This window comes from Agelaius tricolor, unplaced genomic scaffold, assembly GCF_023055355.1.
Source record: "Agelaius tricolor isolate 1412-34295 unplaced genomic scaffold, bAgeTri1.0.p SCAF_6, whole genome shotgun sequence".
Taxonomy (NCBI): Eukaryota; Metazoa; Chordata; class Aves; order Passeriformes; family Icteridae; genus Agelaius; species Agelaius tricolor.
In genome coordinates this window covers 52,401,182-52,420,234 of record NW_027269266.1, presented here as the reverse complement: position 1 = coordinate 52,420,234, position 19,053 = coordinate 52,401,182, and the positions used below count along the sequence as shown (strand labels likewise).

The window sequence follows — 19,053 nt, the reverse complement described above, 5'->3', positions numbered from 1 at the left end:
GACCCATATTCATTTAATCTTCATTGAAAACACACAGTAGAATAAACATTAGTAGTTGGCAAATGGAAAAGTTTTAAATTGATGATGGAAGAAACATTCATTTCCAAGCTTCTGAGCGAGCTATTAAAGTCAACAGAGTAAAGACAAAATCCCTGGCACTGAAAATGAAAGGAACAGTCTTTGTATCTACTTAAAACTTAAAACTAGTTAAAACTTGGCAAAACAAATCTAAAGTAGTGGTTTCAGATTTCCATGTGCACTAACTGTGCCAACTTTTGTTTGCAGGGTTGCCATGACAGAAAGTTCATCCCACTTGCTCAGTGCTTTTTCCACTAACTTTTAAAATTAGAAGTTAATTTAAGCAAAAAGTTAGATCTTGTATCAGCACTGACATGTATTTATTTGTTTTGTACTGTTGAATGGTCCAGGCTTTTCATTAAAATACACTTTTTTGAAACAAGCTCATCTCCATTTAATTGGCATTGGAGTGGTGTTTTAGTACAGTAAATAGAGCAGGGATAATTACTACACTAACAGTGTGGTATTTCTACCTACACTAGTCAGTGGGCTTTTGCAAGAGGATGAGGAATTCACTAATTTCAAAAACAAGGAAATTTGTGAACAGCAAATTTTCTCCTCTTGCCCTCCAACCCCCAATTATCATGGCTGTACATTAGCAATCAATTTCACATTATGACCAGTATTTTCATTATCCTAAAAATTTTCTTAATTCTCTACAGTTTGAGGTAGCTTTTGCATTATTTTATGAAAAGGTCAAACATAACAGAAGGAATTTTTAAAAGAAAATTGTAGTTGTTTGGAAACTTCACACAACCCAGATGCATCACTGCCAGTATGTTTTTATAGGGTGAATAAAATATGCTTGTTAGGATACTTTCTCTTATGAATTCTCTGTATTTTTAGAGCAAATTCTGGAGGATTCTTCTATAATTCTTAAAAGGATGCTATTAATAGCAGGTGTATTTAATATGCGTAACAGCCTTAATGCATTAGTAACGTTTTGTAGTGTCATTGAGATTTGATATAGTTAACACAGCTGATGAGACACAAACACTTACTTTAAATATTTCATTATTCTGAATACTAAAATTGGGACAATATTGCCTTAAGGAAGGCAAAGACTAGCTTCATGTTAGTTTTTTCAGACAATCACAGGTTAGCAACCAAATTCAGCTTTTCTTCCATTAGCTGGTCTGGAAAAACAAGTATTTTCATTGATAAGGATGATAAAGTATTAGTTACTGCATCAAAAGGGTGCCAATATTCTGTTCAGACTGAATATATGCACATAAACAGTGAATAATTTTTGAATATATTTTTTGCCAATCCAAAATGATTCCTTTATGTCCTTTTGATTTTGTTCTACTTCTATAATTAGGGACTCCCATTCCATGTAAATAAATACATTATTTAAGTGGAAGTTCTTTTTATTAATGTCTATATGTTCCTTTCAAATTAAAAATAATTAACCTTGAAGAAGCAACTTAAGAGCCAAAGTAAAATCTAGATGGAGTTTGTTTAAAGGACTGCTCTTAACTGCTACTTTTCAGTGTTCAACAGCATGGGGTTTCCTATGTGCTTTTGGAAGCCATGATGTGTACAATGCGTTGACTGGGCAGTGCAATGCAGCTGCTTTTCTGGACTCCCCAGTGCTTCTCTTCAGCTGTGCATGGGTCTCATCCTAATAGAAGTGTGACTGACTTCACGGCCTGTGAATGAGGATTGACTATGAAATCTTCTCCCCAAGTCTCCCATCCAAATTCTTTACTGATGAGTAGTAGAATATGTAGCTGTATGTGAATAACCAGGTTGTTTACTCCATTGGTGAGCAGGAAATCCGGTAGATGGGGAGCACATAAGCACGCAAAGAGCAGCTAATTCACTGTTGCTGCACAAAGGTGATAGATGCCAAGCACAGCCAAACGAGGAGTAGCATCTGAAGCAGCAAGATGTTTGGCTGATGAAGTGTAGAGACTGGAAAGAAATCTCATATGCAGACACTCTCATTTTACTGCAAGCTGAAAGTGAGCAGTCAGTCCACCTGACAAATACTGCACAGTCTAGAACCATTGCTTCCCTATTCTTTATCTTTGTTTTGAATATCTCTGCAAGTAAAACAAACTAGAAAAAGGGATATAAGCAGATTGCCTCAAATTGACCTGTAGTCAGCTTAAATATCACAAAAAGAAAACAGCTACAGATACTATGGTATGTTTTGAAATACACATAACTAAATGCAATGTTCTTAATTATGCATGGTGAATTCTGGAAATCATGGATGATTCTTAAAGACAGCAAAATAGAGCTACTGAGAGTCAACAACAGGCAAACATCATGTACCTTGCTGGTGGTACATACATTCCAGAATAGCTTGTGGTATGACAGATTACCAAATTAAAGTTCACCTCCCAGCTCTTCCATAATTTCTGGTGTGGAAATAGTTGCATAGTGTAGAGAAACACTGATCCCTCTTATAAGCAAAGAACACCTCTATCTGCTACTCACATAGTGATTTACAGCATCTAGCACAACACTTCCTCACCAACTTTGCTTGAGATTGTTTCTGGACCACAGCTAGTAAAGCAATGCCCCTTGTGACACAGACAAAGCTTTTTAGTCCATTTTTATTCTTCTATGCCTGGTGAAGAATACCACATTCAACATAGTACTGCATTTGTGTCCCAGCTGTTGATGAGTAGCGTTCAGTCCCTACACAGGGATAGGGAGCATTGCAGCCATGTGTTTTCTTTTGCTTTGTGTTCTCCCCCACCTTTTTTACCTTGTTACTGCTATTTTAAATTTTTCATGTCTTGGTAAAAGCAGATGTTCAAGGCCTTATCGAGAAAAACAGGGCCTGTTAAAAAGGTTGAAGCTCAAGTCACTGCTCTGGCAGAGAATTTGTGTGCAGCAAGGTAGAACTGCCATTTTTGCACCTGGTTCTTGTACTTGCTATTGTGGTTTTATTGATTGTAAAGAAAATAAGAGGGTTGTGCTGCATTTTTTCCCTTTCTCCTTATAATGTATATGTTGCTGTTTTCTGAGTCATTCCATGGCCTCTTCTCACTGCTGTTCAGCTAACTTCTTTGGCTGGAATTCATACACAGAAACAGAATTTACAGGTGCTTGGCTCTTTGAGTTCTTAAAAGAAAAGAGTTTCAAGTCTTTTTCTTTCAGAAAAGACTGGAAGTGAAAATTAGAAACATGGTTACAATGAGCATCTGAGACATGAAAGCAAACACTCATACCAAGTCACCTGCTGGATACTGTAGCCTGTATTGCTTCTCTAGGTTGGGGCTGGGATAATGTGACATTTATCCTATGCCATTCCCAGGACACTTTCACAAACTCAGCATACAGACCAACCACAAATTTTTAAACCACAAATATTTTGATTTGTTATTTGATCACATTATTTAAAAAAACCCCTGCAAACACACACACGTACAAAATACCTGGTACATTTCATTTACAGTAATGTTATTTTTATTTAAGGAAACATCACTCACTTCAAAGACTCCTTGAGGAGACTTCTTGTAATTCTGGATCTTCAAAGAACCATTGCTGAAGCTACAACTGGAGAAATATTTCTTTGTCCAAAGAGCCATTTACCATAAACAATTATAGAGGATGCAATTGCAGATCTATTACCTGAGAGAATGCAAAATCACTCTGAAGCCACCAAGGAGTTCAACAAGTTCCTCTTGATGAGACTTTGCCCCAAAGCCTCACATAGGCCCACTGTCAGGAGAAATGGCAGGATACCTGGTGGGGTAGGGACTTGTGACTCTCTGAACTGTAGGACAGGATTCTGCACAACCTCTTCCAAGGCTTCTGAGGCTGTATGTTGTTGCGCTGCTTTTTCTACAAGTATTGCTACTTTGAGTACGTCAAACACTTAGTTCCATTGAAATTATGATTCCCATCAATGTTACAGCATCTGAAAAGTAAAGGAGAACAAAAATAAGCTGCAGTTTCTCACACTAAAGTTTGTATATGCTGAGAATGCCCAGATTTTGTCTTATGTCCATTATAAATCATGGTCATTGTTCTCTGAGTCAGCAGTCTGTTGTTTCAGAGTTAATTTCTTTGTGTCATTCATCCATTCCCTGTCATATTCAGCTGTGAAATCTTACATTGGGTTCTGTTGGCCTTTAAATGATAATCTTTTCACTGTCAATTAGTTTCTTGCTATGGAGTCCTGAAGATTTTTTCCTATGAATTGGGGGGTTATCTTAAATTCTGGTCCACAGAAACATTGGTATGGGTTCAATATGGTCTGGAAATCCACTGTGTAGGAATACCATGCCATTTTAATTGATTTTTCTATTCTGTTCTTAGACGGTCTGGGAGTGGTCCTGCACTCTGTAATTAGAAAACTGCTCTTATCTGGCACAAGGACTTAATTGGAAGATCCTACCCCCGATCTGTGAGTCATGTTTTCACAAAAAAAAAAAAAAAAAAATTGACTGGTAAAATTTAGGAATTTAGCATATCTAGATTACTTGTTTGACACACAGACTTTGGCATTCAAACAATTACAGTGTTGTCATATTATGCTTAATTGCCTGTCTTTGAATGAGGATCCCAAGATAAGCCATCCTGATTGATCTCCTGTGTCTTGATGATACCCCAATTCCAGTTAACATTTCAACCATTTGTACAGTATGAGACCTAAGGTCCCATTTGAACTGAGAAAGTAAATGGCTTATTAAAGTCTAATTTCTCCAGCTTGTTCTTGCCTTTGGGCATTTTAAATAGGTTAATGCAATTTTTACAATACACTCAGGGAACTTTACTCACAGAATATTGTCATAAAATGGCCCCTAGATTATCTTAAAATGGAAACTATTCCAAGTATACTTGTCCTGATACGTAGTCAAGCTCTCCACCTTAGAAATTTTTCTTCTTCTTCTTCTTCTTCTTCTTTTTTTTTCCCCTCAAGATTTTAGTGGATTATTGTACATTTTAAAGTTTGGTAAGGAAAAAAATAGTCAGATTTATTTAATGCAGTGGATCATTTTTCAGGGAAGCTCCAGCATTCATCAAAACATAGAGATACCACAGGCACCATATAAATTATGATGGTTTTCTTCTTAATACTTCCTTTTTATTGCCTACATTCTTTAAAGTGAATTTAGTGCTCATGAACGATGCTGGATACGACAACACTGGAAAGTGAAGTCCTCTGTTTATCTGCAGAATTGGTGCAGAGGACTACTGGCAAGTTTCTTCCCATAACCCCATCTGTGTTTTGCAGCTGTAACCTTGAGGGATCACCTTTAGGAGCAAGGAGATGACTTGATCCGTGTACTCTTTCTATTCTCTGCTGAAAGTGCAGATAGAGATGCCAATTGAAGCCATTCAACTCTTTTTGATCTTCCTCATTAGATGTTGTGAGACCATCAATTTATTACCTTGACTGTGGCAAATTTCTTCTAATGCAGGCAGGCTCTCTGTGGATATCTGTGTATAAATAAGACTTCTATACATTGAATACATCTAACATTTTGTATGTTAGAAAACATGCAAAAGCACCATTAAAGTGTGATGACTTTTGTTCCCTATATTGACCTAGGCTGAATTTGAGCCAATGATTCAGAAAGAATATGCTCTGTATCCAATTACTAATGTCGTCAGCCACAAGTCCAAACCTTCAGGGATTTTTTTTTTTTTTCACAAAGAGGATGCTAACATATTTAAAAGAACTCACATTTTACTCTCAAAAAGAAAATCCAAGCATATTGAAAAACACGGGTATTTGGCTAACCTACCCCTCATTACCCAGGGGGGAGAGAATGTAAATGCGGGCTTGCATTAGATTGTTCACTGTGCGTATTCAATCTTTAGAAATCTGTTTCAAAGAAAAGAAAGGCATAAACCTCATTAGAAGAGAAACAACAGGGTGGAAAAAAAAGCGAGCCATGTCAGTTCAAACGCAAGTCCAGATGCTAAAGTTAGTTACACTTTTCAGTTTAAGGCAATGCAAATCCATTCTCCATTACAGGGGAAGTGGAAAAAGGCATTAAGCCCTTGAAATGGCAGGAGTCAAGTTCTGTGCTCAGTCAAATAGGAAAAGGTTTAATGTATGATTTTCTTCTTTTTAGTCCATTGTACATTGTATCAAGGCACTGAAGAACAACTATGAATTACATAAATAGGAGGAGAGAAGCTAGAGTGGCACAACTGTTTGTAAGCTAAAATTGTTTCTTATTCCTCCTACCTCTCATTCCTCTTTACACAGAAACAAACATGCACAAAACATTAACAAAATAAATCAGAATTTATATGAAGGTTATCCACAAGAGCAGATTCTAGATATAATTTGAATCCCTGAATATTAATTTGATCTTCTGCCAAGTGCTGTAGAGGTCTTAAGAATCTGAGTTTATATTGTGAGGAAAGGTGAAAAAGGAGTCCTAATTTTAAATTGTTTTCATTATATAAACATTTGTGAGCACACTTATGTTCCTTGCTTTTTGGAGAATCATGATTAAACTTTAAATATATGTTTTAGCCGAAAATAAAACCAGGGATATTCCCCTACTTATGTCACAATATGTTAGCCAGAGGAGACAATTGCTACTATTTTCCATTAATCCGGCTTGGGAAATGAAGACAGAGCCTCTTCAGTTTGCCCACTACAACAAAGCTTCACTCATCCCCCTGTCATGGATCAGACTGCTTCTTTCAGCATGGTTGCCTCAGAGGTGAATTTTCCCCATTGTAACACTCTATTTGGCAGAAGGGCATTTTCATTTCATTTTAGTTTCCTGTGTAGGTAACCAGCAGAGGAATAGAATATGAAATGACACATTTTGTGCGAATATTGTAAATGCATGGCAACACTATGCCTGAGGTATCCCCAAAGAAAGTCAAGGAGGAGTATATACCTTAGGTCGTAACTTTGTCTAATTCACAAAGTAGCCTGAGATCTGTGACAAGTATTGCAGTAGATGACCTAGGAGATCAGAAAGTTTGGTTTCACTGCCTCTTGAAAATTGATTTCCACCACTTAACTCCATGCCTCTTATTCTAATGCAAATGCTTTGATACCATGAGTAAGTATAATCTGCTTAAAGTAGGATCATAAACTGTGGGGTGATCTCATGGAAAGTCTGCCACAACACCACAGCAAGCAAGAAGTTTGTGGAACCATAGGTTTTGAAACCCCATGCTCCATTGTTTCTTCATAGATATCAGTTATATTTACCATCATCTTGGATACCTGGTATATATCCAACACATATTTTTTTAGGGAGAGTTGAAATGTCACACAGCTTTTGAGGATTTTCCTCATAGTTTTTTATTGCTTGCATACATTTTTAGTTGTGTGTCTCTTTTAAAGTGATGTACTTTATGTTGAACTTTTTAACCGTGAAAAGAACTTTCTGCAATTCTTTGCAAGCCTTTTTAATTCTTGAATGCAATTGTGAAAGTAGCACTTTTCACTAAAATATGTCAAATTTTTACCCAGCTGTTAGCCAGTAAGTCATAAAAAAGATTCCTGTGAGGTAGGCAGTGCATGTTATCTTTTATACATGCAGACATAGCACTGTTGTACCACCTGAAATTCCATCAGGCTCCAAGCTCTGCAGAAAGTGACAAATGCTAGACAGGTATACTATTTATAATGGATGAGCTATGCAAGCCAGCTCTGGGAGTTGGATTGGATTTGATTGCAAACAATAATATGACACAACCCCAGCTGTGGATAGTACACACATTGTGAGAGGCAGTGCAATCTGGCAGAATGAACACCAGACACAGGCATGATCCAGAGCCCTAAATCCAGCTTCATGGTACACCTACTGTGTGGCTTTCAGAACACCTTTTCTGATCTAACAGTCCTTCTTCCAATTCCTTGTTGGTTTAGCAACAGCATATTAAATGATCATACCTCTCTAAGCCACTTCAATGGAATTTATAGCTCAGCTTGATGATGGACTTCAGAGAGGCTTTTTAAAGGAATGATATGAAAACACAAGAAGTTATTTGAATAATTTCGTGTTTGAATAATCTTGTGCAGTTGCTGACAACAAACTTGGAAAATTTTCCATGAAGTAATTAATCAGATTATCCTTCAGGGAATATCTTCTACCCCAGCAAGAATGTTTCCATTTCCAGTACAAAAGTGAATGGTGGAATACTGATCTTCCTGCTTTCACCAATATTCAAGTATTGACCAGTACTGAAAGCAAAGATTTTCTAGTCCAAGATGAGAAGGCTGTGTCTCCTCCTGTCCAATTGTGCACACACAATATAAAACAGTCCCTCATTTCTGAGCTATGTGGTTTAGAATTTATGCTTCTGTGGGATGTCATTTAATTAATTTCTGTGTTGGAGTCTGTGGATGCAGTAAGGGTCAGTTTGAAGTCTTGGTTCTGGTTATCAGTGGTTCATCCAGTCTGCTAAGCTATCATAGGTGAAGGAATGGCCCGCACAATAGAAAGAGCTGGTCTAGATTACTTTTTTCCTTGTGGGAATGGTAAGGGTCTTTCTGCTTCTACAGATAGAATTGGTGAATGGTTTTCCTTGCCATCTGAGATGATTTGTGCTATGAATCGTTAAATAATCTATGCAGTTGCTTTCTTATATGCACACCTTCTTTGTTCTCACATGCCTTGGATTATATTTCCACTCACTACCCTGTTGGATTTGGGGCATTTAGGTTCAAATTCTCATTGGGAAATTGATGGGAGTATTCCGTTACTTCTCCAGGGTAATTTCTTTTGCATGAGATAACATGCATGTTTTTAATCTGATGGTCACTCTGCTTTGTGTTGAAACACAAAACTTCTATGAATAATTTTCTTGATAGAGATATATTGGTATTATCAGTCCTCCTCTGTATTATTAGGATTCTTTGTTGAAGTCACATACACATGGCTATAATTCTTGTTAAAGCATATTTCTAGTTTGATTCCTGCATCGGATGAAGAAAATTTAGAGCAGCTATGAGTATGGGAATGGAGAGCCAACAGCTCTTCCTATCTAGTCTTATACTTTTCCTTCTTACAGCTTTTTCTGGTTTACCCTTTCTGTCTCATCCTTCTCCATTGTCTTTTTATTTTTTTCTTTTTCTTATTCCAGTTTATGGCTCACTGATTTCATAAGTTGCACCAAGACCTCAGGTTCAGCCTCAGGCCATGGACATCTAGAAAGCTGAAATAGGGATGTCGGCATGAAAAGAAAGTGGAGATGATGTGGCTTAATCTGCCAGTCCACAAATAACTTGGTCAAGAGAGTTTCTGGCCGTGAAATCTGAGGGCCATTTTAAAAATAAGAAATTTAATTCATTCCCAATTTACTTTTGCTTCTCTGGATAGAAATTAGAATACAGGGTGGTGCTGGCAAAGCAATATACAGAGCAAAAAATATCATAATGACCTTGCAAGCTGTTTTTCTTGGGATCTTATAGCTAACTAATTCAACCCTTAAGATGTTGATTAACATCTCTATGTCTGGAGACCAAGGTGATTTATTCAGGGCATAATCCCAGAAAGCATCAGTCTTCTGTGATGCTCTTGCTGCAGCTTAAAGCTGTTCTTCCTTAGTGACATCCCTATGACACACTTCCTGTCTTCCTTAATTTAATGAATGTCCTAGTCAATTTGAAAGTGTCTCTGGGAAATAAAGTTTGCCCTTTGTGCTAGCAGGTTGATGTGAGCCATGCACTTCCAAACATCATGTTTGAAGCATATGCTAGCAAAACACAACGGATCTTAACTATCAGGAGTAAGTGAGCAGTGCAAGTTACAAGAAGGAATTTATAACTTTTAGATGTGAATTATAAGAAACAGTTCTTATTTCAGAGAGACACACATTTTATTATGTATTTTTTGCTCCCTAGGCATCGCACAAGAAATTTTGCAGCTGAATGTTTTATTTCCTGATACCTACTGCATAATAACATGTCAAAGTTCTTTGCAAAGTACCCTTTATTTTATGACTATGGCTTTCTCCTCCTTTACATAACAGCACTGGTTCATGTTATGAGTTCTTGCTATACTTAAAAGTACAGTGACAATCTGTTCCTCTCTTCTATAGGTAGAGAATATTCGCATTGGCTTCACTGGTAAGCTTATCTGAGCCTCTCTTGGTCAGCTCTGAGCCCCATCCTGTGGCAGTTCTCTATCCCTTTCAAAGGTTTGCTTTCATTGCCCCCAGGGAAGTCTGGCTCTTTAACACAGAATTACACAGGCAGAACCACAGGCTATTATTGGTGGGAATAATTTCTTCCCACATCTTGAAGTCTAGGGCCAGCTGTCCTCTAAGCAGTGTGCCCCTCAAAGTAACAGAACCAGAATTTTATCCAGAATACTTTTAAAGCAGTAGGTATTTACTGAAACTTGTATAACTTCGTTCCCTCTCTTCAATTCACAGCTACCTCATCCCTGAACTCCCAGCTTCAACAGCTTCAGCATCTTCAGCAGCTCCAGCATCAACAGCAGCAGCAGCAGCAAAGCCAGCAGCAGCAGCAAGCTCAGCAGGCACAGACTCCACAGCCAACCCAGCAGAGCCAGCAATCACAGCCACAGCCATCAGCACCACCACAGCAGAACCAAACACAGTCCCAGAGCCAGAGCCAGCCACCTCCAGCCTCACAGTCCTCCAGCTCCCCTCAGAAACCCAGCCAGTCACCAGGGCATGGCCTTCCATCTCCTCTTACTTCACCAAATCCATTGCAGGTAGGATGCCACATACAAATCCCTAGAGGTCTTAAAATAAACATGTGCATTCTCTCTCACTGCAAAGGGAAATGAAGCAAAGGCTACACCTTCTAACCACACGGGCTGAGAAATTCCACTTTGTATTATTCAATCCTTATGGGCATTCAGCTTATAACAGCTAAAATGCCTGATGAACCAGAAAAACATACCTAATGATGGTTCTAGGATGCTGCTTCCTGAAGAGCGTCTTTTGCTTTTAAAGACTCCTGTCGAAAAACCCATAGAAAACTTTTTATTTTTTTTCCACAGATTCATCATGTGACATTCACAAAAGACATTTGCCCAGCAGTCACCCTTTAGGATAGCTTAAGAGGGTAACAATATTAGCAGTTCATTAAGAGATAATCCTGAGTGTCAGCTTCTGCGGATGGACAAGTGCAAGGGGTGGATGCGCCCTCTTGAAATCACAGTCCTAATTTTTATCCTGGTAATAATCAAATACTTCTGTTAAGGTTCTTAGTATAGGTTCCAAAGCTAAGGATGCCAGTTAATGCCATTCATTGATACTCACTCCAATGACATGGTTATTTTTTAACAGATCAGCAGCTACCATATCCATACTGATGCTCAGCTCTGCCCATCTTAGAAGTTCTGGGCAGAAACAGGAGAGCTCTGGTCCAGTGGTCCCATTTTCTTAGAGCTGGGTGTTCTTGCACTACATGTGTCATGCTACATTCACACTGTGCAAGAACAGCTTTGACTGTACCCATAAGTAGTGTGATTCTGAGCACCAGGGTAGTCTGTGAAGTGAATGAAGTCTTATTCATTAGGCAGTGAAACTGCACTTAGAAACCAGATAAGTCTCTATCAACTTTAGTCTTTAAATTTTGAGAAACCACTTAAAATATTTTATCCACACTGATGGATTTGGATCCATTTCCTGCAGAAATAAAATTGCATTAGCTTAATAATTAAGCAATCCTTTTTTAGACAATTAAGGGAAGTGGTTTACCAGAAGCTTTTCTTGCATGTGGCCAGTTAAACCTGCATTAATCTGAGCTTGAACTAAATTGCATCAAATCTGATTTTTTAAAATTGTTTAGATAATAGACTTAAAAGTCTGCAAGAGATGTGTCCTTGCTTGCTGAACTTTTTCTTAGAATAGAGAATAATGCTTCTAAAGCTTCTTCTCTGTATTGTCGTAAGGACTACATATGCATCACTTAATGCCCCATCTATCATGTTAGTGAGTGCTTTGGGCCTTTTTTGTATGCAGATTATTGACATTCAGAGACACAGATATTTTCAGGGGAGCTTCTGTTACATTTTATTGCCTTGGTACAGCTGTAATGTATGCACACTAACTGTACACATGATATTTTGCTAAAACTACCTGCTAAATATTGTGTTTCAAAAGTCATTAAGTTCTACAAACAAAGCAAATGCACACATAAATTAGAGTTGGGAAGAAGTTGGATTATCTCAGACAACATACCTCAAGAGGGTTGTACTGAATCTGAGGTCTTAAGGCTTATATAGCCTTTGATCCCACTGGAAATCTCAGATGAATGTTAGTATTTTCAGTCCCATCTGTGATCTTCCAGGTGCTTTCAACTGTTAGCTTCCCTGGGTCACTTCTCAATTTCAGAAGTACAATAAAAGTAAGTAAAAGCTTTCCTGTTAGATGCTAATGACAATACTTCCACATAGATACCTTGGCATATCTCTCTCTTTAGCATCCTCATGCTCACAACTACCTATCTGAGGGCAGTTTGGAAGTGGCAGACAACAGAAGTGAAAGAAGGGAACCAAGTACTCTGAGGTGTTTTTAGTTCAAATACTATCCCTTGAATGTTTCAGGAATTGGGATTAAACTTAATTAAATACACCAGTGTGAGATCTGGCATTTCCCCTGGGGTGAGCTCAGCCAGTGCTGCCAAGCCAGTTGCATGTCTGGTTCACTTTCAGAACAGTAATGAAGGAATTAGAAGTCATTAGGTGTTAGTTCTGGCTCAGCATTAAAAACTTGCTAATAAATTGTTGGATAAGTAGTTCTAATGGTCTTTCCTCTCTGATCCTCACCATTTAAATAGCCATGAAATCCCAAAGTTTGTTTGCAGATACAAATATGTTGTGTACTGACAATCACAAGAGAAGCCAGAATTGAGTACACTACTTTAGCCCTCACCTTAAGCCATGTGTGTAGGATCATTACTTTGGTTTTCTAGCCATCTCTACAGCATTTCTACAGCAAGTTCAATACAGCTTAAGCTTCCCTAGAAGTAATTAAAACTTGAAGCATGCTTTGTCATATTACCAGGCATTCTGAGACACTTTTATATGCAAACAAGTGACCCTGAGAAATATTTCCAGAGGAACTGATGTTTTACTTTGTATATGGTTGTTTGGGTACTTTTCTAAATCAGAGCAGTGGTGACATCTCCTCTATGAAATTTGTCTTTCCATTCGAAATCCTGCAGAGAATGGCTGCCTTACCTTTGTACATCCATCTTGAGGATTGGATCTGAAATTATTTTCCTTCACATAGGCAGTTTAAAAAAAAACAAACAAATGGAGGGAGCACATATTTGGCAGCAGTTCCACATAATAACTGCTTAGAATATGGATTTTTTTAATGTTCAATGCTCCAACGTAAAAATCAACCTGAAACAAAAGTCAGAGGTAGTATGTCCTCTAGGGTAATGTTCTTTATGAACTAGAGTGAGATGGATTTTGTTTGAAGAATATTAAGGGAATAAAGAACAACTAAGTTAAAGTTTGACAGCTAAAATTTCATTTCTGAATTCTTGACTTTTTTCATGTGGGCTTTATCCTCTTACATTATTCAGGACCTGTCTGAAAGATATTAGTTTAAAAAAATGCAACCTCAAAAAATTGTCACGGAAAGTCAGTAATTCAGGATGATTGTGTTTGTTTCAAAAAACTGAAGGATAACAGCAATTACATCTCAAAATGTACAGATGCTGTCATGTCCTTCAGAAGGTAAATTAAATGAAAGTGACTTGCTTAGGTATACTTGGGTGAGGTACTTTGCTAGGTGATCAGAAATTAATAATGCCAGCACAGTGTATACCAGCTAAAAGTCTCAGAATTATTCTTGTCAGATTATTCTGTAATAATTTTATCACTATTCTTTAAAGGATTCAGTGGGCTGGACTGTAGTTACAAAACTACTTTTCATGGGGTCTTTTAATGATTGTGTAGAAAGATGTAAAATCTCCCTTTAGGTTCCAGGATATTAATTTTTTGCTAACAATTATGAAGATGCTCCAGATTTACACTGATAAAAGCCAAACACTGCAGAACCAGGGTGATTGTTGATTTGCAAGAGACAACCACCAGAGAAGAATTTTTAAAAGCTGAGCTCCCTTTCAGGAAGTGGTGGGTTAGGCAGCTGACATAAGACTTTCATACCTCCCTTCTAAAAATGGTGAAATCCCTCATAAAGATAATTACAGTCTGATGTTTATTTTCATTGTGTCAATTGATTGAGACAAAGGAATCCAGAGGCAAAAGACAACCTATCTCACATTGTAAGTTGAGGACTTCAAAACCTTTACTTCTGGGAAAATATACCTCTCCAAATATGCTTATCATGTGAATGTTTAGTGTTATTATATGAAAAACATATGGGTTCTTGGATGGTCAGCATGTTGCAACGTCAAAGGATAGATATCACTTTAAGACAGAACATCTTACAGAGTTTCCATGCAATTAAAATTTTGGAGTCATAAGAACTTGATTATATGCAGTATAAAATCAGATGAGCTTAGTACTAAGTAACTAATTATTCTGCTTGACTACCAGAATAAGGCAGTTTCTACCAGCAAAATATATTTAGGTGGCTCCAAAAAAAATTGTTAGCTTCTGGTGCTGACTCTCACTGTATATTTTTGAGATATGGATAAGATGAATGTACACATAGCCAGACCTGCAAAGGGAGTGCTGCACTATAGGAATAGATGAATTCTCAATGATTTCTACTGTTCTGTTTGTGTGTGAATAGGAACAGACAAGCAGGAAATCCCCCAGAGATTTTCTTACTGTAAAATTATTCTGACCATTTTCAGAACTCTTTCCTGAAGAGTCTCTTTTGTCACAGAAGTCTACCTACAATAATGGCAGCTGATGGAAGATGATGAGTGAGAAAAAATAACAATAAAAATAAGGAAGAAGGGAAGTGAGGAGATGACAACAGCACAAAAATCTTCCAAGTAATGGCAAACTTTAGGATCCCAAAACCAGAACCTCCTTCAGATTAAATTTTCATACTAATCTTAAATAATGTATTTGGAAACTCAACACTTTTATAACAAAGGAACAAAGAAAAGCAAAAGGCTGAAATACTCAGCTGCAAATGAGGGAGAATATATACACAGATGTCTTAGGCTCCAATAGTCACACAAAAAAAATCCCCCTTCCCTTTCCACCTACCCTCATTCACTGGTTAGCTTCTCATTAAGGCAAAATCAGCCTTGAAGAAATCTCAATATTTTCTGAGACTTTGACATATATACATATCTTTAAGATACAGAAGTCACAAACAAGTCTGTCAGCTTGATAAAGGCCAGTTTTTCAAGGATTATGTTCATGGTCTGTCTTTATGACTGTGTTTGCATCCAAGACTTATTATATTTTTCTCAGATTTTTTGACTCCTGAGATTAGGAAAATTTGATTGAGATTATGACACCAGTAATCCCACTGAGTCTGGTGGGTTGCTTTGTTTTGCTAAAATTGTCCAACTTCCTCTGCATAAGATACTGTGCAATGTATTGCACAGAGATTGAACAGATTGAATCTGTTCCCAAGTTGCTTAGTAATCAATTTGACAAAAAGTATTTTATAAATGAGTAAATTCAGTGCTTCACATCCATCACCCGAAATCCCCTAATTTTTGGTATCAATAGGGAGTGAGATAACCCACATCACAAGGTGATATGTGACATAGACAAGAAGACATTTATTTGAGAAGGTTCATATCCATCACCTGATGAGAGTGGGCCAGTTGAAGTGCTGATCTTGGGTGGATCTCCAGGAGATACTGACAAGACCTAGGTCTCAGCTCTAAACTGATGGCATGGAAAGTCCCCTGCAGTCAGCTAAATTGAGTTAAACTCGGTGATCTGTTGAAAATACTTTGCTTATTTCATCCGCTGTTCATTTCAAACTGAAAGATTTGAACACTTTGTTCTACTGACAGTTTTGGATTTCTGTATAATCCTATAGTATTGTAAAGACTTTTGTGGGTTGATAAATGTGATTTCATGGGCAGAACAAGCAAGTACCTGTGTAAAAATTTCCACTAGCGAGGAAGTCATGGTACTCAGGTACCACACACACACATAGTTATTACCCACTGCAAATGCTGCTGTGATTCAGGCACTCTCCTTTTGATTTGGTGCTCCTCTTTTTGCCAGTGTACACAAACATTACTGTTAAGAAATTGAACTTTTCTTGAGAAATTGTTGGGCTCGAGTTTCGGTGCCACCAGGCCTCTTCCCTTCTTTTCCTCTTACCTCTTCTGGTACTTCCATGGCCATACTCATCCTTTCTGCATCTTCCACCAGCTGGGCTGCTCTCATATGACAACATGGCACTTTATCCTGGCTGGACACTCAGGAGCCTCTGCACTGTGCTCTACCCTGGACCTAGGGCACAGTAAAGAGACATGCCAGCTGGTTTCCTGCTATAGCTAGATTGTTTGATGGCTTGTACTCATTCCAGATCTCTTTCTCCTCAACAGTCTTCCTTCTCCCAGTAGTTCAGTGCTTTTTGGGGTCTTTAAGGCATTGGGAGTTCCCCCTGTAAAGCTGTTTAGTACTGCATTTAAACAGACCAGAGATGTTTAAACAATCTCAAACAGACTTTATAAACACATCTTCTCATTTCCTGAGGAAACTTTCTCTGAGATAGAGCACTGGCTGGCTGGTCCATCCAAATATACTCTGCAGCTGTTGCTATTTCAGAAGCACAAGGAGGACTGGTGTCTGACTCACATTCAAAGCCAAGGAAATTAATCTTTGAGCAAAACAACTGGCATTATTAGCACCCAAGGGGCAGATGCTGAGGCTAATAATGGAAACCATTTGCTAGAGAATTCTCTGAAGCAGAGGAGAGTGGAGCTGTTTGCCCAGCAAACAACTTGCTCTGGCTTCTGAAATGGGAGCATTTAATAAACTCCCTAAAGCAACTGAAGTATTTAATACATGGGAAAATAAATAAATAACATCCTCACAGAACAAATTTGGGAAAGGATACATATCCCATAAGGTCTTCTATTTACAAAGCCTTTCTAGGTAGAGAGCAGGACCCTTGGGGATCTTAAGGACAGAAAAAGTTGACACAGCCTCTCAGATACTCTTATAAATCAAGTTGATATGTTCTGTTAGCGTTGATTTCTCTTTATTTTTTCAGTCATATTTCTAAAAATTTTTAAAGAAAGTAGAGAATGTTCTAAAGCATTACTTTTTTTTCCCCTATTTTTCATATCCCCATCTTTGTATTAAAAAAATGCAAGTCATCACAGGTTTCTAGTCTTGCAGGAAAGTAATTTTTCTACTTGGAAGCAAGTGGACTGAGTGAACACTGAGAACCTGGTGGACTTGGGTCTTATTGCATCTGATTGTAATATTTTGTAAGTGGTATAGCCCTGATGTTATATTATTAAGGCTCATTGTGCAAAAAAGCACCTAAAAGAGGTTGCTCAGCTCCTACATACTGATAGGGAGAAAAAAAAAGCCACTCTAGACTGTGTTTTAAATTTTAATATTAAGCCTTTTTTGGCAGTACTTTTGAGACCTATCCGAGTGTCCACTTCTGGATACTGTTGGTGGTTTTAGCAGATGCAGGTGTTTAAGAGTAATACTTTTTCCCTTTTTATTGGTAGCCAGAATGTTTTGAGAGAGTAACTAAGCACAGGCCTGGAGATTATGAAATTTGCTTAAGTGTTAATGGGTTGATTGCTGAGTTACAGTCTGCCGTCTTTACTGGAAATTGATTGACTAGTGCTGCAGGTCTTCACACTTGATGCTCGGATTTGACTCGAAAATTCTGCCAAGTCTTTTACTCTGAAATTTATCTTAATTAGATCTGAAAGACCTGCCACAGCAGAATAGTCACACCGATTAAAATGAAAAACAGGAGAAATTACTGATCAAATTAATCATAATGTCGGGTTACAGCTGTAGGTCTGATGTAATTTGCCACTCCAGTGAGTTACATCGGCCCAGGCAGAGGAAAGAGAGCTGGTTTTATGCTGATCCGTAACACCAGGCAGCTTCAGGCAGCCCATCAGGATGCTTGTTCCTTTCATTCTCTTGGCTTATTCTGACCTTAGAGGTGCAACTAGAAACAATTTAGGCAAAAGAAAAAATAGCCTTTTATCGAAGGGGTTAGACTGGAAATATGAGCTTTCCAATCCTTCATTTTTTGCCCTTCTCCACCAACCTTCTACTTTTGTTTGAAGTAATTAACAATTATGTGAAAACTGGAAAACTTATAAGTCAGAGGTCACCACCTCAGCCACAGTCAGAAAATGTGTCTAAGAAATCCTTGTGGGTTAGCACATGAGGAAATTAGGATCATTTAAACAAATGGGCATTTAGCCGTACATGTCCTTCTGTCATGGTTTGACACTGGCCAAACTCCAGACACCCACGAAAGCCACTCATTCACCCTACCCTGCCACAGATGGACAGAGGAGAAAAAAAAGTTCAACAAAGGGTTCATGAGATAAGGACTGGGAGGAAACACTGCATGGGCAAAGCAGGTTCAACTTAAAAGTACAAAGTGAATTTGTTACTAACAAAGTCAGAGATGGATAATAAAAAGTAAAATAAATCCTTAAAAACACCTTTTTCCACAGCCTCTCCCTCCTTCCCACCAACAGCACAGGGAGACAAGGGTGTGACAGTTTTGGTTAGTTTGTCACCTGAAGTTTTGTTCTGCTGCTCACGGAAAGGTGTAATTTCCCTGCTATGCCATGGGGTCTCTTCCCACAGGAGACAGCTCTCCATTCTCTTCTCCAATGTGGTTCCAATCTCATGAGCAGCAGTCCTTCCAAAACTGCTGCAATGTGAGTGCCTCCCACAGGGCACAGTCCTCCCAAAACTGGTGCAGTATGGGTCACTCTTCCACGGGGTGCCGCCCTCCAAGGACAGGCTGCTCCAGCCTGGATGCAGGGGCCAACTCTCTCCACCAGGTCTCCCACTGGATCACAGCCTCCTTCAGGGCATCTACCCACTCCAGCGTGAGCACCTCCCCCATGGGGTGCAGGTGGATCTCTACACCCCTTATGGACCCCCATGGGCTGCAGGGGCACAGCTGCTTCACCATGGTCTT

At 38.4% G+C, this 19,053-nt stretch overlaps 1 protein-coding gene across 1 annotated transcript in view; it reads left to right on the top strand.

Annotated features, from left to right (window-relative positions):
• Positions 1-19,053, top strand: part of POU6F2 (POU class 6 homeobox 2) — a 312,837-nt gene that overhangs the window by 204,421 nt on the left and 89,363 nt on the right. The window contains exon 5 of the mRNA XM_071429815.1: positions 10,405-10,709. Coding sequence (XP_071285916.1) covers positions 10,405-10,709 — 305 coding nt within the window. The remainder of the gene's footprint in view (positions 1-10,404; positions 10,710-19,053) is intronic.